Below are 24,101 nucleotides of genomic sequence, written 5' to 3'. Positions count from 1 at the left end.
ATCTAAGTTTTAAATCGCGTGCTGGCGGCGGTCTGCGATACCCGACCGACCGGCCTTGGACGCCGGAGGCTTGGAGGAAGGCGGAAGGCTCGCTGCCAATTTATGTATATCGGGTCGAGATTTGCATTCACGCTAACTATTAGGCTCGGCTCTCTCCAAATTACAATGACGACAGAAAGTTGATGCCCGCTACGTGGGTATTTGTTACCGTTCATTTGCAACGATCCGCCTGTAATAATGGAGGAAGCGCCATTCGTCGGTTGTTTAAACTAGTGGACCGTAAAAACGACCGTTAAGTGCACTGAAGATGCCAGGGAAGTGAAGATTTAAGTGATGAAAGTGAACTCAAACGATCATTGCAGAAGACCCAGATTAACATGAAGAGCATTCAGGTTACGCTCGATAAACCGTCAACCACGATTGTTGCACTCAATCTTCCAAAACTGTCTGATATCGATTTTCAACGCTCAGTTGTATCATCATACTTGTTCAATATTAATCAAAAGGTTTTTTCCTCTTTTTAAGTAAAATACGTGAAAAGCGATTACTTAAAATTATTAGATTTATCTTCGAATGACATTTCCAGATGCAATCTGATTAAATTGAAAGCTGTCAGTTTAGCGAGATCGCGCACGTGCACATTCAATTCCCGGAATATGTAAAATGAGATTAAAGTGACCGAGTAGCCTTATTTAAAGGGAAGCTGGAATGCGGGAAAATCTGTCCGAGTTCTTCAGTCGCAGATACGTGCAGGTGTTCGTTAAAACGCAGCGGTCGTCCTCGAAAAGTTTCATAAGCCCGAACGCAATGAGTATAACGCATTTCCCGGCAATGCCATTAGCTTTATCAGCTGCCTCGCGGTCTGGCTGTTTCGTCGACGGAGATCTTCCGTTTCCGCTACCACCCTCGTGCTGCCGCGCAGCAAAAGTGGAATCAGATACGTATCAGCGAGATGGAGCATCGGGCCAACCGACCCGGGAGACCGGCGGTCGCTGGAAAGTACGGCAGAGTTCGCCTCGCAAGTTCCAAGTGCGTTTGCGACGCTCCGGCCACGAGGAGGGTGTCTTGGTGCCTCTACCGGACGAGAGTCGGTGGCGTCGCATCACCGCAAGCGGAAGCTTTGCAGGTCACCACCGAATTCAGTGGCAGCCGCAGACGGTAGTTTCTCGGCGCAACAGTCGCGCCCCGCATCGAACCGCGATGCGGAGGTGAAAATATCGGGAGAACGCGAAAGCCTCCGACGATCGTAGAGCGGCGTAGCCTGCGTCCGAGTTTACGCTCACGTGGAAGAATCGCACTCTGATTACTTTTGCAAATGGCGCGGCTCCAAATTTCCGCCCTTCGCCCTTGTTCGACCGGTTCGATCGCTCCGGGTGCGAATGTAGCGCGAGCGTGTACACGCTCGTTGTTAGCAGTGTGCGCACATGTGCGTGATACACACGGACCAGCATGTGTGTCTACACGTACCACACGTATGTGCTATGTGGGAGTCGAATTCCGAAATGGCGTCCTGTACGTCTGATATCTCCGATGTGGGTCACACACAGACACATATACGTACACACATGTAGACAGGAACGAAGTCGAGCTTCGACTAGCCGAGCCGGAAACTCTGCATTCAATGCCGGACGAGGCTTTCGGTGGAGAACGAAAGAGAAAGAGGGTAGGATTATAGAGGGTGGAGAAGGTGGGTTAGGCCAGAGATAACGGCGAACTCTGATATCTCAAGTCCATTTCTGGCTCGCGCCACGAGCCGCGGGCACAAACGTCGTACACTCCTCGACTTCCTTTTCTTCCTCCTTCTCCTCCTCTTTCACCTCCCCCTGACCGCTCGCCCTTAACGTCCACTCGACCCATCGAGACTACACCGTGTCACCTGAGAGCCGAACATACATCCTCCGCCGGCTGGAATCGACCAAGTTTTCCAATAAATTTCTATATCCGCCAGCTGCATCTGCAACGGACGACCCGGACCGCCTTATTATGCGGCCATTCGGCGTTCCCGAATTTCCCTTCGTATCTCGATGCCCGCTGTCGATGATAAGCGGCATCGGTTCCCGCCGTACGGACGATCGCTCGGTGGACTTTAACGTCCTGTACAATATGCACGTCTGACCGCGACAAGAAATCTGATTCATACCCGTAATGGAAATGCGCTATCAGAATTTTTATGGCGCATTCGGTCTGTTCATTTTGCCAGGCTGACCCGGCTCGAATCGGGTCATTCTACGAGGAGGCAAGTTTGGTTCACCGTTCGCAACCACGTACGGGTCCAGGATTAGATCCGACGATCTGATTTGTTTTAATGATCGCGATTGGAGTAATTTAATCCTAGTTGCTTTTGCTTTGATGTCAGCTGTTACACGTTATGCAAACTCATTTATGTTGATGAAGATTGCATGTCGCGAGATATATACAACCGTGATGTTTAATATAATTTGAGAGGCAAACACAAATTTTAAAAAGTTCAGAATTTTTCTTGATGTAATATTAAGTATTGACATCTTTCGATTTTTAAATTGATAGGAGTAGCTTGCTTATAAAATACAGATTTTTATCATATGACAATTTAAAAACAAATTTCAACATGTTACTTTTATATAAACTTTTATATAAATTTAAAAGTTTTATAGAGAAGTGTATATATGATTTATGAAAGACGATTAAAACGAGAAAGTTGAATGCGCGATTATATTATTACAACAAAAGTTGACTTTTTCTATAATCCACGAACAAGTTAGGGCGCTAGAGCGAATATGATCATTGCGCGTGAATAACATTACATCACGCATTTTGAAACAATCCAAACAGCGATACCTCGATATCACCGTTATGAGCCATAACGATCAAAATTCATGGGAACTACAGAGAGAGGCAGAATTGTCGTCGCGCGCCGTTGACGTCGTGTAAATGGAAATGAGTGCACTTGTTCGTCCAAAAATCAATAGCGCTTCGCGCGAAATGGCCAATAAAATATGCAAAAGTACTAAACAATGTAAATCCCATGAATCACAGTCGTCGACAGTGCCGCTCGATTTTGCGACGCGAGAGGAAATGGTGAGAATGCGCGATACATCGATAATGTAACGAACTGAAATGATAGGCAATGATGCTGCTCTTGCTGCTCGTGAATCCAGCAGAAGCATAATCATACGTAATCAACGATTACGATATAATTCACATTTTAAGGTCGGAATCACATTAAAAGTTTTACGGCCAACATCTTGACTCTACATTTGTCGAGCTGATGAATATCTACGTTCTGTGTTCAAAACCGGAAATCAGCAAACGCGTTAGTCGTCAAAGAAATTGTTCATTGTTTTCCGAAACGCAATGTTCCCGATTTTATTTTATTAAAATAAAATCCGCCGAGTTCAATGGGAATTTAGCCTTGCAATTCAGCGCAATGCAATAACGATGTAAATTTGTGTGCTTTTTTTACTCACCGGACCGAATTGTTCGAAGTAATTTTTGACGTCCTCCAGCGTCGTCGGCGCCGATAATCCCCCGACGAATATCTTCTTTGTCCTCGTCACCATCTACAATAGAAAAAAGAATAAAATAGTCATTAATTCCAAAATGTGCAAAGATTTGTCATCCAGACGCATCGCACTAAAACGCATCTCCGAAATCGTAAAATTTCTTCATAGCTACGTTCTAGACAATATTAAATAATTCGCAGCTATTCGCGGAAGTCGAAAATATAAAGAGTCAGATGGAACTAATAATGCTCGGGGAGGAGGAAATAAAATTTCCGACGCGGCCACGATCGTGCCAGCAAAATTGATAAGGAACTTATCAAATATGGATGGTTTGTGTCTGGATGGTCTGCGACATTTCCAGGCAGACGACTTTCTTCCGGCGGTGCTCCTGGCCATAGCTTTCTAACCCTTCGCGTTTCGTGTAGCTGTCTAGTTATCGACAGGGATGTCGTAAATAATCGACGTGGGTGCATTATTAACAGCCGAACTTACGCTTCGATATAACGTAACAATAGACAAACATGGAGGAAACACTCGCGACGATCGGTTCTATGAAATTCAGAAAATACGAAGTGGAACATGTACGCGATTTTCCCTCCGCGTTTCTCGCGAAGAAGACTGTAAGAAGGAGACTGTAATGGCAGCTGTTGCCAGAGACCGTTACCAAATAAAGCTTTAAAGGATAGAACCTAAGAATGGCGCACTAAAAGTCACGCCCGAACGTCGAGAGAAATGGTCGCGCTCGGAAATCCAACAGTTGAGTGATCGTCCTGTGGAAGGCAGATCTGGTAGATTTAGAATAATATACCGATCGCAGACAAATACTCAATCCTTATTCTACCACTACTTAACAGTACTCTTTAAATACAATCGACATTAACGAATATTTGTTTGTCTGTGACGTTTGCGTCGTAAATTGAAGGAAATAAAGTACAGCAATGTCGCATTTAATAGCTGGATAAACATTGCGAATAATTCGATAGAGACGACTTATTGATTCCTCCGTGATATCAACCACACCTCTCTTTCTCTCTCTTTCTCTTTCCTATTCTCTCTCGGCACGGTAGATTAATGCGAAGAGCTTAAGGGAGCTGAAAGGAAGACTGATACTCCTAGTCTTGAAATCTTGATAATACAATCGCATTGTAATAAAGCCGCGGGCGGGCGAGCCACGGAATGAAAAGCAGGAGTCGAACATTTTACGGGCGGAAGCTCCACGCTGAGAAAAGGAAAGCCCGGTCGGAGCGAAAAGGAAGGCAAGCGCGAGGTAGAAAGAGAGAGAGCAAGAGAGGGAGAGAGACGACGCACGGCGGAAAGAGCGGAAGAGGTAAACTCTGGCAATTTCAGTGATGGCCGGGCTTAGACATCTCTATATCCGGTGAGTAACGCAAGCCCCCCCAGGAAGGACGCGAGTCCCCTGTGCGCTCCTGAACTCGACCGACTTCCACCCTTCACCCTCCGCAACCCTTCTTCGATCCCGCCATGCAAACTTCTCGCAGCGTTCTTCGTTTCGGCGTTCTCCTCCTACCCGAAGGGGAATCAGAGCGAGGTACGTTTCTCGCGAAGGTGGGTTAATCAGCGAAGTGTATAAAGTCCCGGGGATAAAAATAAAATGGCGGGATCTCGAAAATTAAATAAACGACTAGCCCCGATTTCGTCGACGAGAAGCTCCTCGTAAGAGAGAAAGATGGCGAGAGACGGATAAAGAAGAATGGCACGGTGGATGGACAGAGGGAGAATGAGGAGGGAGGAAGCGATGGGGAGAAGGCAAACCTAAACTAAGGAGGCCACTTATTCGAATGAAACCGCTGCAGCTTTCCTTTCTCTCTCTCTCTCTCTTCCCCATGCCGAAAGCAGAATTCGACTTTCCTCGTGTTCTCCACCGACGTACGAGATTCAGTCCGAGATCTTTTTCTGTCGTTTTGCTACACCGATTGCGTAATGAGCACGTTGCCGTAGAAATTAGAGAGACTTTGGTGTTCTCCGGCAATTCTACAAGAGGTATGATATGAATTTCGAGCAGTTTAATATTTACGTAAAATGGAAAACGCGTTTTACAGATTTTACAGACAAATAGAGCATGGTTTTTATCAAGTGTAATTCTGAATTTATTTTGTTATCCATTAATCACAAGGGAGCTGCGAAAATGTGGACGGAAACTCGCTATATGTTAGTTCCGTCATAGCTTTCCTATGATAATTGCGATGGAATGGACTGGCAAGGCAAGTGTCTAGCTTGTCAATTACTGTCTCTCAGCTTTCGGGACGAAGTAAGTTCGCGTATATTCAGCTTGGAAGAGTAGGGAAAATCGACTAACGGAATAAGCGGTCGAATTTTCGTCGCACAACGGCACGACTTGAACAAAGGATGGGGTTGTGGACGACGACACGGGGGTTGAATCGCTTCCCGGCGCGGTTAAACCGACGAAGAATAAGGTAGAAAAATATAAGTCACGGGAGGGGTCGAGGGGAAAGCGGGGCCCCTCGGGTCGTTAGTGAAGATAAGAGCGGATAGCGGTGGAATGGTAATGGAAACTCGGCGAGTTCCACTTATTACGCCGTAGCATTATGTAAATACCGGAAGGCTATTACAATTTTACAACTTACTAGGAGTGGCTTTATAGTTTCATCGTTCGCGGGAAGTGGAAAAAGGAAAGAGAGAGAGAGAGAGAAGGACGAGGGTTGTCCCATCTCTCTTTGCCCGATCTTGTGTTTTCTCTCACTCGATACGACCGCGTACGTGTTTCTACCTTGCTTTTCCGCGTTTACGAAAATGAAATCGCCTCGGAGAAAGGAAAACGAAACCACCTCCGCACGATACCTACGCATTCTCTATCTGCTTTCAGAAATTTCATATTCGTTTATAATTAATCCTCCGTAACCTAATTATGACTTTGTGACGATGTGAATGAATTGTTTTACGTAAATTTGCACATTCGCTGTGGATTGGTTTATCACGATTTACCTTCTGTAAAACGTGAAAATTATATAAATATAATGAAGAAATAAAAACGCATTAGGTGCTATTACGGGACGCAATGTGCAGGCCTTTATGCTTCATTATACCGATTGACTGTGAAATAAAAACTTCATTTTCCAACAATAACAAATTATTGTGTAACGCAAATGACGAGCGGGGACCAACGAAGTCCGTAATAAAAGGCGCGCTTAATGGCGACGCGTAATTTCATAAAAAAAAAGAAACAAGAACACACAGAAAAAAAGAGAGAACAGAAGAAAGAAAGGGACAATAGCGTGTCTTTTATCGCCGTTGGGCATTATCGTTCCACGTTATTGCGATGTATTCGTAAATGTCATAATCAGTCCCGCGTTCCGCGGCGTTTCCGCCCCCGCGATGGACGTATGAAAGGCGAGAATGGCAAGTAAAATATTGGAACAAACGTTAATCGGCGGTCCCGCGCGTCCGCGCTTTAACGGCAAAACGGCTTTTGTCACCGTTTCGCGATCGTTTCGAGTATTTAATCGCACGTTCCCATGAGATCGCACAGATTTACTATTTACCCCTTACAGACGGTAGGGGATCCTGTGACTCGCCAGGAACGCAGAGTGATTTTTAAACGGACGATGTATAAAGCCACCGCGCGCGTTATTAGACGGCAGCGCGCGAAATGCGTGTCGCGATTACTTTGTTTCACGCACAGTGCGACGAAGTAATCGCATTAAAGCGTAATACTATGAAAATTTCGCGTTTCGCGATAAACGACGTGATGCGCCCTGCGACAAAAGGGAGAGCGCAAAAGAAAATGGCAGACAACCGCGTTATCGGCCGTTATAAATAAATTATCCTTTCCCATTGTGTGTCATGTATACCGTCAATTTGGTGGCGCAATAGCTTTCGGTAACGAATTGTGTCCACGGTTGAATGGGCCATCTGTATTATTACATCGCGCCGTTGCGGCAAATCAACTCGACTTTAAAATCAATAACCTCTACGTATGGTAAATGTTACTCCGCTCGCTCTTGCCTTTAATCGTAACAGGATGCCACCAATAATGCTGCACTGACAGCTAGAATATATATATATATATATATATATATATATATTACAGAATATAGAATTAATTTCTGTTCGATTTTTAACTCATTTCTATTATCTGATTTCCTCGAAAAGATTACGTTATGATTTATTATTGGGACAGTAAAAATACTCGTAAATTCTTGATAATTGCAGCCAATCATTATTCTTTACATCCTGTGATCGTTATAAATATTATTATATCAGAAGCAGTTTCGTGTGCCAACATACGTGGCGACGTACGCCGATAATTAATTGTTCGACAGCGGCGAAGCGTCTTCGAATCGGGACGAGGGGCGATCGAAAATTCGCAGCGCAAGATAATTCCGCATTGTCGCGAATCGAGGTCACAGGGACGAATAGGACGAGGATAGGGTCAGGAGAGGAGGATACGCGGAGATAGAGAAAAAAATGGTGGAGGGAAAGAAGAAAAAGCGACGGAGGGATCCCGGGACGAAGCCCGCAACCCTTGGGATGATAACCGATTCGCCCTCGCCTGTCCCTCGCCCTTTCGCCCTACTTTTTCTCCATGCCGCCAGCCCAGCGCCCAGGGAATCTATAGTCTTTCTTCCAACCCTTCTGTCTTCCGTGCGATCTATCCCCGCGTTCCGAAGCGCTCAGAAAGAATTAATCCTGGCCAACCCGGCGACTTTGGTCCCATTCGTTGCGGATAACGTCGCTCGCTTTTGTTCCTTGACGTTTCGGAGTCTCTCGCCCCTTTTTCAAGTCGTCTCGATTTCGTCCCGTCCTAACGAAACCATTTGGACGCAAGACAGGCGAGAGGGGAACGCGTTTATTGCTAAATACTTGTGCATTTTATTTGCCCAATATGCAAACGCGGTCGTTTACATAATACCCGGAAAACAATCCTTTCTCGACACATTTGAAATTTTCTTGTTACGCGAGCGGAGAATGCTTGCGCCTTTATCTACGCGGATTTCTGCACGTCCACCATGCTGCAGCAATCTCTCATGGTCGCGACGCTTCGCGATTTAAGTTACCGGTCATAAATAGCGAAAGGAGCTACGACGGGGGTGGAGAGGGATGCGCAGGAAGGAAGGAAGGTTATCAGTAACCGAGCGGTAGGTAAGGCGCTCAACGTCGCTCCATAGCATAGCTGGGAACATCGCTATCGCGCTGTCCAGTCCTGACCGTACCTTGCTCTAACTCTGCTCTAGCTTCCCATGCTATAGCGCGAACCGTGCTGGTGCTCGCCGCAGAACGTGCTCTCACGTAAATTATACGCGCATGCCTCATCCTACGTTTTCCGGTCGGGGAATATTCCGAAAATTCTGCCTCGCTTGTATCAGCCGCGCTACGAGTCGATTTAGCGAATTTAGAGGCAGGCGAATTCAATGCTTCCGTGACTGGAATTTATAATTTTGTTTTCCTCCCATTTTCTCCAACGTGTAGAGAGGCGTATAATAGTATAATCCGTGCTTTTGTTAATTATTTATTAATCGATGATTTCGTGATATATATTTAATTTAATGATTTAGCGGAGTAAATTTTTATCAATAATATTGTTTGGTCCCTGGCTTCAAATTGACGTAATGCAGACTAGTGGTTATTCTTTTTGCAAAGAAGCAATATTATTTTGTTAGAATACAGATAATAAATGTTCAGAATCAGGATAAGTAAAATGAAAAGAATAAGAGTTGATTCGAGATCGTTGCATATCACTTAAAGTTACAATTAACTTAAAGCTACAATTTGTAACAGATACAAAATGATGGATATAGTATATATAGTCTTTTCAGTACATCTGTATTAATGTAAGGTTATGCGTTCAATAATTGCAAGATATATCGATGAATATTCGATAAGAATAGAGGATCGATAAATTGCTGGACCGAACGTTACATACACTTGCGCTCGTAATCCTAAATCCCACCCATTACACCCTCCGAACGACCGCAACCTACCACCCTTCGGCCACTATTCTGACTTAAACTGTTTGAGTTGCGACTTTACCGGATTACCAGGGAATCTGCCAAACCCCTTCCTCGTCCGAGAAGTCTCAACCCTGGGTGATTATTTCGGGATCTGCCGTGCTTTCGTAGCGCGATATTCGATCTAACGAAAAATGGGGATGTTTGAACGCGAACGAAAATTATATCGGACACATTAGTCCGAATGACTGCTGAAGAATTTAATAAGTTCGTATAATAGGAAAGAATGGACGGGTCAATATTTGTTCTCGCAGAAAAAATGTTTTATTAGAAGGGACCTCATCGGAAGAAACAATACACCTGACTATTAACGGAAGAAATAGTGATTAACTATTAAAATAGAGGAGTGATTATGTGTAATGAGAACGACAAACATTTCTGATAAATTTCTTATTAGACACTAAGATAAAAATCGCGCGCAGGACTTTGGTAAGAACTAAAAGCTTCCCGAGGTCGTTCACGCTGTCAGCCATTCAAGCGGAATCTCGAAGTAAGCAACTGCCGTAAAAAAATGCGCGCGAACGAGTACGCGAACTCCCGTAAAAGAGTTTTGGAGTGGATACTCGAATTTCTTCACGACCAGTATTCAAGCCTCGCGGTAAATCCGGCGCTTGCGTTACACCTTTCCTAAGGCACGTAGTGGCTACGTAGTGTTTCAGCACACTAGGTAGATAGATAGATAGATACGTAGATAAAAGTATTCATTAACTTTCTAGGGCGAGCTCTCAAAGAACGTGCAAATAAATGTTCCACCAGAAGAGAATATATAGAAATCTGTATGCACACTAAAGTGCGAAAACATCGCTTTAATGAGAGAAACGTTGCATTGATAGAATTCTTTGCTTTTAGAAAGAAACTCGACGTCTCTCTTAAATGATCAAAGAATCTTTAATAGAAACTTGAAAATAGCAGATTTATTACACAGCACGTTGTCAGTATCGGCAAAAGACCAAGCATCGAATTGTTTAAATTGGCAGAGTACGCGCTCGTAATATTCTGTTCTATTATATCGATAAAAAAAAATCGAAATATTTATCGAATTATTTAGAATAAAACGAAACTGTTTCGAATAACACTCGACATAAAAAATATTTTGAGTACGCCGATATATTTTTGAATTCGATAAGGTAAGATGTTAAGATTAAAACTCATGCAAGATCAACGTGTTTCACGTGCCGGATCTCCGATTTCCGCATCCGGAGACGCGAAAGACAGACGAAGATTTTCTTCCGAGGAAACTTAACGCCAATGCGTCGGCTCGCGCATGATACATTTATTGATCCTGTGGCATCAAACGTTTACGAGTTGCTCTTTGAGGGCGAAGATGAAAGCGCTGACGCTCGACAAGTGCACGCCGGCTTAAGCGCTCCTCTATTTCTGCCCGCGCCTTTGATGCGCATTATCAGGCCTCCTTTTTTTATTCGGGCGCCCGATATATCCACGAGCCTTTCAAACTCAACGGCATGCCGATATAGCCGCGGCCGGAGCCGCTCGTATTTTTAATCTGTTTCGGGATTGTTTGGGACACATCACTGTGTTACATCTTTCACGGTATTTCAACGAGCGCGAATAAATTGAACATATCGATACTATTTGCGAGCGAGCTGCGAACAAAAACAAAAACTTGAGCGTCCTGCCACGTACGTTGTTTTCTCCACTAAATAAAAATTTATTGCGAGTATTGTATTATGCACGATCATGTAACTTTTTCATTCGTAAACTGCGTTAAATCAAAATTTTGCAACGAATTAAAGCAAGTTTTACATAATTTCGACAGTGTTTGTATAAATACGTTATAATGCAACGTGCATTAATCGGATTCACCAAAATACACACCACGTAGCTTTCAAAGTGAATAGCTTTTCCTCTCTATTAATGCATTGTTCTCAGGCTCGACAAATTACTAATTCAAATACGCAGATTTATTAATTTTGCGGTACACCGCATCGGATATAAATAATCCTTGCGAGAGTCGCCAATGTCAAAAATCCGCGCCGAAGAAAGATGGAATTCCATGATATTCCCGTGACCGACTCCTTCACGAGCATGGGAACGATAAAAGGGGAACCGGTGTCCTCGGGTCCCGCAGGGTGCTTTTTATCGAGTCATGCCGAGATTTCGGGGGCGCTCGTAAAGCTCACCCTTCGGGACATGATTCCCTTTCCCGGAGAGGTTCGCGAAATAACCGGCATTCAACGACACGACGCTGAACTCGTCCGTGTCGTAATGCAGTTTCGCCGACACGCTGACTACGACATTGGCTGCGAGAGCTGGCGACCATAAATTGAGCACTGAAACGGGCCGACCCTCGCGGGATCGTATTTAGAGCTAAGCGGCTTACAGGCTTTCTTCCGTTTTGATTTAACTGTGGAAAAATGGTTGAAACTCCATTCGTGCCACCGCACTGTGAAAAATTGTGGCAAGACGCGATAACCAGCTGTAGCTTGTAGCCCAATAAAGTTTCAGACTTATCTATCTGCAGCATATTGCGAGTTTGGCAGTTTTCGCGTTTCGCGCGGTCGAGACATAGCGAGCGGAATATTTTTGAATCTACCAAACGACAGCCCGGTGACAGTAACTACCTATGTCACAGCGAATAGTTCGATACGTCGTTTAAATAGATAGACATATAGGATCGATAATAATCTTCTGATTATCGCTGGTCGTGACACTGCCGGTAATTTGTGAATCGTTATTCCAGCTTTGCAAGTTCTCAGCGAGAAAGAGTGAACGCTGAATGAAGCGATAAAGCCCTTTCAAATTGTATACGCGTCCATCCGTTAATCCCCGCTTCTTTTATATATGTATGCTTCTATTCTCTCTCGAGAATTTTTCTAGATGATCACGCATCTGAAGGAGCTTCCTCTCGAAGAGGCGAGACGTAAAGGGACATAATCGCGCGTCTAAGCCGTCCGAGCACGTAGAAATTCAATAGCGATCTAAACTCAATCGCCTCGGCCGCGAGTTAGCACATTCATAGTAGTTTACCCTGCAGCTCCGCCCGCCCTTGCTATCCTCGCGGAAGGTCTGAATAGGACGTAAAGGCGGCTATTGTGAGGCGCCATTCAATCGCCGACAACAGAAACACCATTAGGGGCAATGTACGGTGCTGCCAATTAAAATGTAGAGCGACAGCCGGAACGACCTTGTCTCGATTCACGTCACCCCGCCGTTGAATGTCGGTGAATCGGGACGCTAAATCAGCTGATAACATGTTCATCGTTACGAAAATGCGCACGCTATCAGGCTACGAGAGCTATTTAACGCACCAGCGCATATCTCGTCTTTCGGCATCACTCTCTTGATCTCTGATTTGACAGATAGACTATTTAATTAATAAATTTTTCATTCTTGAAGAAATAAAATGGTATATGATAATCGAAGAAGAAAGCAACGATTTCTAAACAAATTAATAAACCTCGTAATTTAATATCTGTATTCGTGCTTTGATACAATATTATTACTGCTTCTCCCGTTACGTTAGAAGCCTTCGCCTGGATTTTCTCTCTATTCACGGAATCATTATTATGTCTTCCAAATTGTTCGAGTTTCCACGAGCGGCAGCTCCGCCGCGGGTGTGCTCGTGAGTAAAACGAAAATTGCAATATGGACGAGTGTGGGTGAGCGCGGTGGGACGCAGCGACGCATAGCGAATTCGGTTGGCCGCGACCGGTTAAATCACCGTCGTAAACCGCAACTCGCGTATTATGCCAACGCGATTCAACGGTCGAATGAGGTCGGGAGCTCTTAGTGCGGATCTTGGGTGTACCGCACGTACGCCGGGATTAATTAACGAATCGCGCGGTCACGGTGCGTGCCGGGCGACGTCTATCTTCGACGATGCCGGAAGCTCCAATTCTCGTCGGTTTCCTGTCAACGTGTCGCGACACACGCAGTGTGCAGCATCACTTTCCGTGTGTAACACTGTGCATAGCTGCTCCTCTGCGTTTTGTAATACCCGGCGAAAGAGATACCTACTCGGAGAACCATAACGATAACTCAGCTTTGCAGTCCTTCTGTATGATTCATTAAGGCATAAGGCAGTTCGATTATTTTGCGGACTCTTCAATTCATCTATTCAATTGTCTATTCAACTGCCTCGCGTTAATTTCTGATGGCTTTAGAGGGGATGTTAATAGTACTGATTGATTATTTATCATCGCTTTTATAATGATTGTATTATAAATGGGCGATTGGAAAAAGAGAGTAAAGAATAGATGTTACAAATTGCAGGTTTCTAAACGTTATCTATTTTTTAGAGAGAACATGTATTAATGAAATGCGAGTCTGAAAACTTCCAGCTATTGAATTTTGAGAATAATTTATTGAATCGCTTTGTGTCTATTTATAGAAATCACAAGAGAAAGTTGAAAATTTTTTGAAATGCGATCAACACTGGCACGCGAAAGTGCATATCATAAAGCAACACCGGAAGCGCATTTTGCTGCAAGGTATTAATTAATATCGCCAATATGCTTACGCATGTTTAATATCAAATGCGTGTGCGAGTAAAAATAGCAATGCGCTCATGTGTAATCAACAAAACGATCGCAAAAGTTAGGATCAAATAAAAGAGGCACGAGATGAACAAGATAAAAAGAAGAGAGAGAGAGAGAGAAAGAAAGAGAGAGGAAAAGAAAGAAAGGAAGAATTAAAAGGAAAAAATGCGTAGGGTGCAGTTAGCGTGAAAGTAAAAGAACATCGCGTGTCGCAGTTGCGCGCGAATATTCGCACATGCGAGTAGGTTTACTACACGTAGTCGCGATAAAGTAATCCGGCGTCGTTATTGTTCGACTTGTATCTCTCTGCACACCGCTTTGCTCTCCGCGGTCTAGACCATTTCCGGATTACATTGTTAATAATTACCGCGAGATTCACGTAACCGCGGAATGCGCGCCGCAACTCTATCCCCTAGCACGGCGTTGCAAATTTCATTATTTATCGCGTAGCTCGCGCGGCGAGACAGATTTTTTAAACTCTCGACGAGAAATAATTCCGGCGAATAATTAAGGCACCGTAACATCGCCGACACATAGTGAAATTGCTTGTGCTTTTACTGGACAGAGAAAAGAACATTTCAACAATATCAAAATATTAAACTTTAAAGTAGACTAATATAACGATACACAAAATCAGGAGAATATCTTTTGCAAAATATCTTTTTGAGATTCTTACATGAAATCGTCATTTCTAGCTAATACTATGGAGCATAATTTTGATTCTTATCGCATGTTCGTTGAATGCTAATTCCTCAAATTACTTATTTGCACCTAACCAAAATTAATAACTGCAGAATTATTTTCGAGTACGAGGTGCTCGAAAGCGGACATGTGGTCATCGGCGGTTCTTGCTTGAGCACCGAAAGAAAAATGATCACTTTTGGTGGACGAGCGATCATCTACCTTTACATGTCCGGCTACTAATCAGCGGCACGAAGGGTGCATACCGTATGACAAGTCCTGAGAATCGCGAGGACTGGCCGCTTGTTCCGTTGTCCCGGATTTAAAAGCGTTTCGATGTAAACAACCGGTCCCTCACGACCGCACGGACCATCTGATTTTTTTCTCATCGATGATGATGACGCAACGATTCGCCCACTACGCGCGTGTCCACTCGAGACTTTTCAAGTACTCTTCTATTCTGAATTCCGCAATTTCGTTCCTCCATCACGTTGTGACTTTGAAAACGTCTCTTTAAGGTTTTCAGCCAATTTTCTTAATTATTTTCATCTTTCTCGTTGGTGCTTCATCTTTTCGAGACTGAGAGACGGAACGACCGCTGAATCCGCTTACTGCCTTTGCCATTCGCGAAACGAGCAATCCGAGGCTTTCTTCGGGAAGCGAAGTCCGGCGTTGCCGAACGATGTAAGGAGCGCATCGCCATAGTCGTCAAGCCGGAAACTTTGGCATTTTGCTTGATATTTGGAAGGAGAGGCGGAGGATCTCATCCTTAAGGAAAGGTAGAGAACAATCAAGCCCTGTCCCCGAAGGGCGTATCGCTGTGGGGAGCTCAGCAAAAAACGACCCTCTCTGTCCTAACGCGTCAAACTTTAAAGGGGCGCAGTTTAGGATCTCGCTCGCTCGTAATAACACGTTTCGTTATCGCCGCTTTAAATCCAAAATCTCCTCCCGTTGAAGTGCTCGCGTTTGTCAACCCAAAGATATTCGCGCGAAAAACTGAAAAGAACAATGCTTTTCATCTCGAAGACAAGTTCGTCCGCTGTTGGACTTTAATTGTTCTTGTGACATTTATTTGACGTAAATTTGCCAATTTTCGAGCATCGCGGCGAAAAAAATGTGCATCGCGGGCACGAAGGACGAAGAGCAACGAAAGTACTGACATTCTCTCGCTTATAAAACGTTCCTGAGTTTTTGCGAGCATCGAGAAAAGCAACGTGCTAACTACGTTCTGCGAATATAAATAATTGATTGGAAAATATTTTGCGGTTCTCATTCGCGAATTCGCGCTGCAGATGCAGGAACGCGATATTAAAAAGATATTGGACATCTCGAGCCGGATTGTAAAACCGTGCCGCACATGTTCAGAAGTAAAGATTGTATTTCAGATAACGGTGAATTTTACAACGCGATACGATATATGGGTCAGCCGAGGGGGAAGAGGGTGGCGGAGATAAGGGTGGAACTCTGTGGATGGATCGTTCGTGCGACGATTATCTCGCGTGACAATGCGTTACCGCAATTTCCGCCTACGCGACGGGAGGCTTTAAGAACTCCATTTAAATGTCTCGGCCTAATCGAATGGGAGAAAGTAATCTTGAATGGGATTTATTCTTTATTATACGAATCTTCCTCCTCCCTTAAAACGTGTACAATAGCGAGGGATGAACAAAATTTTACATTTGACAATTCGCGTCGCAGAAAAAGTATCGTTACGAAGCGTTCGATAAACCCGATTAAATTAAAAAAGAAAAACTAATAAATTAGAATTCAATAATAGCAAGGCAAACAGCTTTTGATTTAAATTCGATGCACCATCAAATTTCACTTGCAGCAATTACCATTACTTACACATTCCACTCACGCACGTACACGCACAAGTGCATGCGTGCGAGCAAACTAGGTAAACACAAAGTACGTTATGGAAAAGCGTTCATCAGAAATTGTTCATCAGAAATGCTCGATGATCACGAAGAGAAACAGGAACAGTGAAAGTAATTCGGATGTGAGGAGTATTTCTGGTGGTACCTATTCATGAATGTATGCGATCGACATCAGATGAGCATAAAGCGTCGTTTCGAGACTAGGAATCGCAGAAGAATCGCGGATAGCAAATCGAGAAGAAGGGTTGGCGAGCAACAGAGAGAAAGAGAGAGAAAGGAGATGGAGCGTGGGGCAAGTCTTGCTGGACCGCTGCCACAAGGCGCTCCGAAAGTAACGATCTCGTTATCGTTCTGCCTCGAGAAGCGAAGGACTTAAGATAATAAGTTTGTATGGGAGGGTGGAGAATCCTTAATAAGAAACCGGAGCGCTCTCTCTCGCGCGCGCGCGCGCGTACACGCGAGAGAGAAATAGCGCGCCCGCTTTACCTCTCTCTTTCTCTACTGTTATCCACGTCAGACCACTCAACTTATTAATTCCATTAATATTTCTTTCATGCGATTTGACGTACCGACGCAGCGAGATTATTAAAAGCGCGCGGAGGAGCCGTAATACCACCACGGAAACTTCGTCTTCATTACCACGCGGTACTTATTTAAAAAATTAACTGATTCTTCCGGATAAAATGTATCGCTCGAAATGCCATGTGCAGTCAACCGCGAGAATTTATCCCGCTTATTTCGTAATTTTCTTTTACATCCTTGAGAGAATTAATTAAGTAGAATGAAAATAATACACAGATATACACGTGCTTACGAGATTAATTTGTTAAGATTCTCTTGATTATTAAGGAAACGTGATAGCAATGCTCTTGTAGCCAATGCAGCGATGCAATAATGCATTCGCAAATAATCCAAGCCGTGACGGTTGTTAAATGTGACGAGTTTGATTGGGGTAAAGCCAAAAATTAATATCGCTCAGTAAAGTAAAATATTGCGGATTCGACAATCAATGTACACGCGAAATTGCTCGATTCACTTTCGATAATTGCGTTGAATGGACCGTTCAATATGACAGAAAAGCGAATCATGACGATAACATTTTGGAAGAAAATATCAAAGGTTGAAACAGAGCACACACATGCAAACTGTACTCCAATTTCAGTAAAGATTTAAAAATAATATAATTCATTCTTTTACATATCGATAATACAAATAAGTGACCTTCTTGGGCAACAAGAGTTCTATTCGTTCCATTAATGCTCGTATATTTTTCAAAATCACTGAAATCCCATAAAACTGATGGGAACAAGTCATCATGAGAGCAAACTGCATAAAAAAATCTGTCTCGAGTATTAAAAACATCCGCGGGGATTATCTTATCCAAACGGATAAGACGTCATGTGCCTATCGCCGCATCAAACGGAACGGAAGTCGTGGAAGATTTCGTGAGCAACGGACTTCGCGGGCGAATCGGAGGAGGCAAAGTTGCTCGCTGTCATCTCCGTGAAACATTTCGGTCACTGCACATTGTTGCGAGGAGCACACGGGCGAGAGGAACCAGAAGAGAGACAAAGTGCGCGAGGAGCGATCGAAGGGGAAAGGGGGTGTTGGAGAGAGCGGGAAGGAGAAACAGAGAAAGAGAGAGAGAGCTGGCGAGGGAGAGAGAGGGAGAGAATATCCGACACCCCGGTTGGTTGGTCCGCCTCTGTCCGATGGATGACGTCCACGATCAAGCTCCACCCACACACATGCCCCCAGCCAACGCACACATGTATAGCCAGGCACACGTACAGCACGCACACATCCGTACACGCACGCGTATCTCTGCGCCCACGCATACTGCACACACACACATACACACACTCACGCACACACGGAGGACTCCCCGCGCTGTCCAGCAACGAATACGTGCGGAAGCCGACACTCGCGCATACACATGCATACACAAGCACGCGCCCGCGCACATCCGCGGCACACTCGCAAGCTCTTCGAGCGAGCCCTTCGAGACTCGACGTGGGAAGACTGATACGCGCGCAGTGAAGTCGGCGAAGGGGACCCTCGCGGAATAGGGGTGCCTTCGCGCACTTCGTACCTTCTCGGGGGTGATGAGCGGTGTGATGTACGTGGTGACCGCCGTCGTGTACACCTTGCGATGAGCACTGGCTGGGAGAACTTGCAGGTCACTCAGTAGCACCGTGGTGTACCGAGTGCCGTGCGGTCGGCGCGAGGTGCTCTACCCTCCGCGGGAGAGGAACGGGTACGAACGTTTCGGTCCGATCGAACCTGGCCGATCGAGGATTGCCGCGTACACACGCGCGTGTACCTGTTGTCCGACGTGTGTGCAACAACACGTACGATGTGCGATTGACACTTCCGTGAGTCTTGCCGGGTTCACTGACAGTTGACGCGTACCCTGAGGGATCCGCCGAAAGATTGTCACGGTGATACGACGGGCTAGATCGAGCTAGACCGCGGTAGACCACTTGGATCCTCCGGACTGTATCTTGCGGATTCCTCTCGACGGCGTGCACAAGTTTCCTCACATCAGGCTGCTGCCGATTCAGAAGACGTGACTGATATTCGCGGCGGACGTACACTTTTCGCGATTGCGGAAGACACTGGAAACGAGCGTCGAGTCTTCGGCGGACGACGTTGCGTGAAAAACGCGGAACCACGGGAACGGGATCGAGATCGCCGATCGATACGCGCGTGTTGCCTTCCCTCCTCTGACAGGTCCGCTTGGATCGGCACACTTCCGTTCGTTGGTGAACCGGTAATCGCCGCGTCGTTTATCCTCCGCTGTTGTCACGTCACGGGGGAGGGTACGTGCGAGGCGGATGATGAGGAGCACCCGTCTGTCCCGACGGAGAGAAAAAGAAAGAGAGAGAGAGAGAGAGTGACAGAGAGAGAGAGAGGGAGAGAGAGAGAGAGAGAGAGGGAGAGTGATCGACTTGCGAGCACACAGGCAGGTGGTCGTCGTCGCGCTTCTCGTCGCCGTACGTCGGGTTCAATGCTGCACGCTGTGACGCCGAGAACAGAATGGGGCGATCGTGGAGGCCCGGGCAGTGAAGCCGTAGCGAGGGGAGGTGGAGAGGTGGTCGCGCGGGTGGCGACGGAGTGGGGTGCCGGATAGAGGGGCGAGTGAGAGTATTCCGGGAAGGGGCCCCCCTAACATCCCGCTCTTTCGTGTCCTCCGCCCTCGAGCGAGCGCTACCCCTCCGAGGCGCGCAGGCGCCCCCGGGGCGCTGCCGTTGCTCGAGGGGTAGCGCGCTTCCACAGGAAAGATGAAGGGAGAGCGATCCGGAAAGGAGAGTGGAAGAGCGCGCGAGCGAGCGAGACGGGGAGTGAATGAGAAAGGGCGACAGTTACGGGGGTGACGGGGCGGGGGAGGGTGGCATGGGCTCTTCTCCTTCTCGCTCGCTTCCTTCCTTCCTTCACCAGCAGCACAACCCCAGCATCGACCGACCCGCCACGCTGCTCCGAGCCGCTCGCTCGTACCTCTCCTCCCGCGCCCTCACCACCTCTGGCCACAAACCTTCTCGCCACGCCGACCGAACGGGAATACTTAATGCCAGGAGAGAGGCTGACTGCCTGACTGCTTGCGCCGAGCCACGCTCGCTTGACGGCGGGATACGGTGGCGAGGGAGGCCAGCACACGGAAGTGAAGGGACTCCCGCGCGCGAGCCGCCGGATGTTGCCTGCGAAGCTTGCGGCTACTTGTTACGCGTCCGCGAGCTCCTCCTGACGCTGCCGATGGGATTTCGCGAGAGTAGATTTCGCGGCACAGAATATTTCAGAATGATGTCGAACTTCCGATATAATTATCGAGTTTTCTTTAATCTTTCATTTAATTGATTAATGACTTTAATCTTCGCTGATCGTCCGAGTAATCAGTACCGATTGGTCTCGTTTACATCTTTGCACGCGCGATGTCCCATTTAATTTCGTAACTTTAATTCGCGCGGCGGCAGAGTTTTAAAACTGTCATACGCAATTATCGGGTCATTTGGAAACTCGAATCGTCGCGGTCGCGACGAAGAGATGCAACGATGCCCCTTGCATCTCTACGATCCGCTCGGAATCCTATTGACAGCTGCGTGGATAACGCGACTGCGACGACCCGCCGACTCCAAGTAGTTCGAGTTCTCGTTCGAGAAGCAGAGCCAGGTCCGGCCAATATTGACCACTACTACTCCCATCGGATCCCGAGGCCGACTGTTTCCTCAGCTCCGTCGCCTGCCTGGCTGGCCGGAGGCCAGGATCTCCTCCCTCGCTCGTCGACTCCGGCGGCTCCGTGTGAACGTATCCTACACTTAACACGGAAGGAAGCAAGGGACTAACCCAGAAAGATTTCATTGAGCCACGACGTGACTTGGCCGGTCGCCAGTACTATGGACTCTCTCTACGCGGACTCTCGCGATGACCGGCGCTCGCGAGAAGGCCGGCTATAAGAATCGCCATTTTTTCGGTAATATCGCCGCTGCGGAATGTGCCGTCGAAGCTCCTCGGATAAGGTCGAATGGTTCCGGTTATCGTACGGGATGGCCGGCCGTTTTGATCGTAAGAAGCTGGGTCAAGCTCTCGCGGAAGTATGTGTACTGATATTGATATCGCATCTTTTGTCCTTTTTCTTTTTTCCGTTTTCTTTTCGTTATTCGTATCAAGGTGGATAAGAATTTTGATCTGTTTGCTTGTCGTCCGCTCTGGGGGAGAGAGACACCGATAGCGTCAGCAGAAGCAGGATTCCCAATTCCAAGACCTCGGATGACGATGTTCTCGAGAAAGAGGGTGAGACAGAGTGAGAGAGAAACGGGTTGAGGGGGAAGCGGGTCGCTTGCTCGCGTGCATTTGGCTTGCATCCAAAGCGAGACGCTGAATGAACTTGGCGGGAAAACCGCATTGGCGCGTGTTTCCTTCTGTCGTACGACAGACACGGCTACAATAGCTGGCAATATCCTTGCACCGGCTGCGTAGAGACGTCTCTATGTTGAGAGATAACACTGAAGATAACCTGGGAATTTATCGACTCCTTTACGTTAGTAAATAAGCTCATATTGCTCCAGACCGGTTTCATGCACACACATAGTGTACACAATTTTTGATCAATAATTTATCTAACAATTTGACGTGTACTGATTTTGTACGAAAAATCAAATATCTACTCGCGCGACTATATCTTTGCTGTAAATATAATCTCAAGAAATGTACCACTTACTTCCAAAGCGGTGTGATGGAACTTACATTTTTAAACGCTATCGATCTGAATAAAAATATTATATAAGTGATATAAGTATAGCTATTTCAGATTAAATTTTACAATTTTACAATTTACATCAGTTTTCAAATGTTAGACAAATGTGAAACTCGATGCGGAGAATAACACGGAAATACCTACGAAAGTTGAAACTACGATAAATAACGGAGCAACAAACGCGGACGAGTTAATCGTTACTAATTTCAAGATTCCAATCATTTCGGTTTCTATTATCATGTCTTCGCGGTTACGTATTTATCGCGTAATAACAGCGCATCACCGCGGAAACGGTTAGTGGTGGGCGAATGACGGATTATTCACTGGCCTCGAGATTTCGGCCGGTCAATGCGATCCCGTAACCGCTTCGACGATCCCACAATAATCATTACTCTGGGGGCTGTCGACTGCCAAGGATGACGTGTAATCATGATATTGGCACGTAACTGAGTTATCGCGGTACACGGGAGGGTGCGCCCTTTCCTCCGGAGGGTGTCCTTCGGTCAATGTACAATATATTCTACTCGGTGAGACCGAATCGACGAGACATTAACGCGCAATCGGACCCTACACGGCAATCTCGCTGACTAAAATCCCTTTCCCTCGCTTGTCTTCATCACGATAAAAAATGAAAAAAATGCTCAAAGTTGCTTCATGTGGAAGCGAGCATATGATAAATTTTCACGAAGCATTTAAATAAAATACCGTTATGATGTAATTATTGTAACAATAAGTCTCGCAGAATTTAATTGAATTAAATTGATGCTTCCGATATTAAAAGATATTACTTCAATAATTTTATATATTTATTGAATATAATAAATATTTCATGTAAAGAGTATCTCTTCTGCGCTAGAATATCTCTTTAACCAAATGATGAAAACAAGTATGAAACTTTAAGAACTCAAGAGCAACATCTATAGAATATCCGAGGACATTCTAAAAGATGAAGATATCCTGTAAACACGATGATCGATATTTTTCTGTATGCTTTCATGTTGTTCGAGAACAGTTCGCCTTTTAATCAGTAGATATTTTTACATCGATAATTAGATTATTGTGAAGGGTTCAGCTCAACGTTTCCGCTTTAAACGTTAGATTGCCGGGACATTCAAGATCTTTGGTACGTTGGAACTGGGTGAATGAAAAAGTGCCATTAACTCGGTCGCGGGATCGATGGATTCGTGGAAACCCCTGGAAACCCCGATATCGAAGAAAGAGAGAGCGCCGATGCAGCCTTTAATCCCTTTTAATCCGGCTGCCGCAATCGGTATTTGTCTCGGTGACAGTACAAGGGCAGCGTGTTTTCGTCGTCGGGCGAGCAGTCGAGTTTCGGAGGCCCGCATGCAAGATGCACGCGCGGCGAACAGAAAACGAAGGGAAAGGATGCGGAAGGGTGGAATGGGGGGTGGTTCGATTGGATCGTTCGACCGCGGAAGAAACTCTTCCGCCGACCCAGTTCACTCTTTCCCGCATGACGTCGCCGGGATTTTTGGTCGCGATCCTCGATACTTATCCCCCGCAATATGGCTCATCCGAGGCGACTCGCCCTCGCCCTCGCCTGTCTACCGCAAAACCGCTCCTCCGATATTCTCCCGACTTTGTCCTCCATCTCACCTCCGCACGCGACCCGGCCCAAACGTGGAGCTGGAAACTTTTGTAAAATATTAGACGCCGGGCGCTTCGATGTGCTCGAAGGGCGTGAGGTCGCCCTTCCACCTCCTCTTCGCTTCTCCGGGTCTCTTTCTCGTTTAGATTCTCCTCTTCCTCCTCGTCGTTCTACTCGTTCGGTGCTCATTCACTCTGGACTCCGTTCCTCGCGATTCGTTCAAAGTTTTCGTCGAGCTCGAACGAGGCAGAGAGAAAGGGAGGAAAGAGAAGGAGAAAATGCGAACGAGTCGGACCGAAGAGAGCCAGGGGCGGATGGGCAAATAGCTCGAATCACGCGAGCCGTTGCCTCGTAATTAATAGGGCGCACGAAAACGAGCTACTGAGCCATCAGCGACCCTCAAGATCCTCCCGGCAGCTACACATCACCGAGAAGAGCTTGTCTGCCGTCGAGAGCATTGGAGTCTCGGGAGATAAGCCTTAATCGATATCGACAGTGTTTTACGCGTCCACCTTTCTCGCAGCGCAATGATAAAGTCGACGGGCATGAACTTAGCAGCTCGCGAAATGGCGGACGGCCATATCGCAATCGAAGCAGAATCGAAATTAATCTGCTTAATGGAAAAGAGGGCCGATGGAATGCTTGGATTGCAGAGGCTTTTAACAATAAAGAATGAAATATATAATATGCATTGAAGGATATTATATATAGA

At 46.0% G+C, this 24,101-nt stretch overlaps 1 protein-coding gene across 11 annotated transcripts in view; it reads right to left on the bottom strand.

Moving 5' to 3' along the window:
* The window catches only part of LOC105284583 (RNA-binding protein Musashi homolog Rbp6), a 589,200-nt gene that overhangs the window by 157,251 nt on the left and 407,848 nt on the right, over positions 1 to 24,101 (bottom strand). For 10 of the 11 annotated variants that reach the window (XM_026970601.1, XM_026970605.1, XM_026970600.1 and 7 more), the window contains exon 6: positions 3,447 to 3,539. In XM_026970601.1, the coding sequence (XP_026826402.1) occupies positions 3,447 to 3,539 (93 nt within the window). Of the gene's footprint in view, positions 1 to 3,446; positions 3,540 to 18,621; positions 19,598 to 24,101 lie in introns of those variants that run through there. The other variant, XM_011348235.3, reaches the window with a different exon arrangement.

This window comes from Ooceraea biroi, chromosome 6, assembly GCF_003672135.1.
Source record: "Ooceraea biroi isolate clonal line C1 chromosome 6, Obir_v5.4, whole genome shotgun sequence".
Lineage (NCBI taxonomy): Eukaryota > Metazoa > Arthropoda > Insecta > Hymenoptera > Formicidae > Ooceraea > Ooceraea biroi.
Note: the sequence above shows the minus strand (reverse complement) of the source record. Positions and strands in the feature narration are given on the sequence as shown.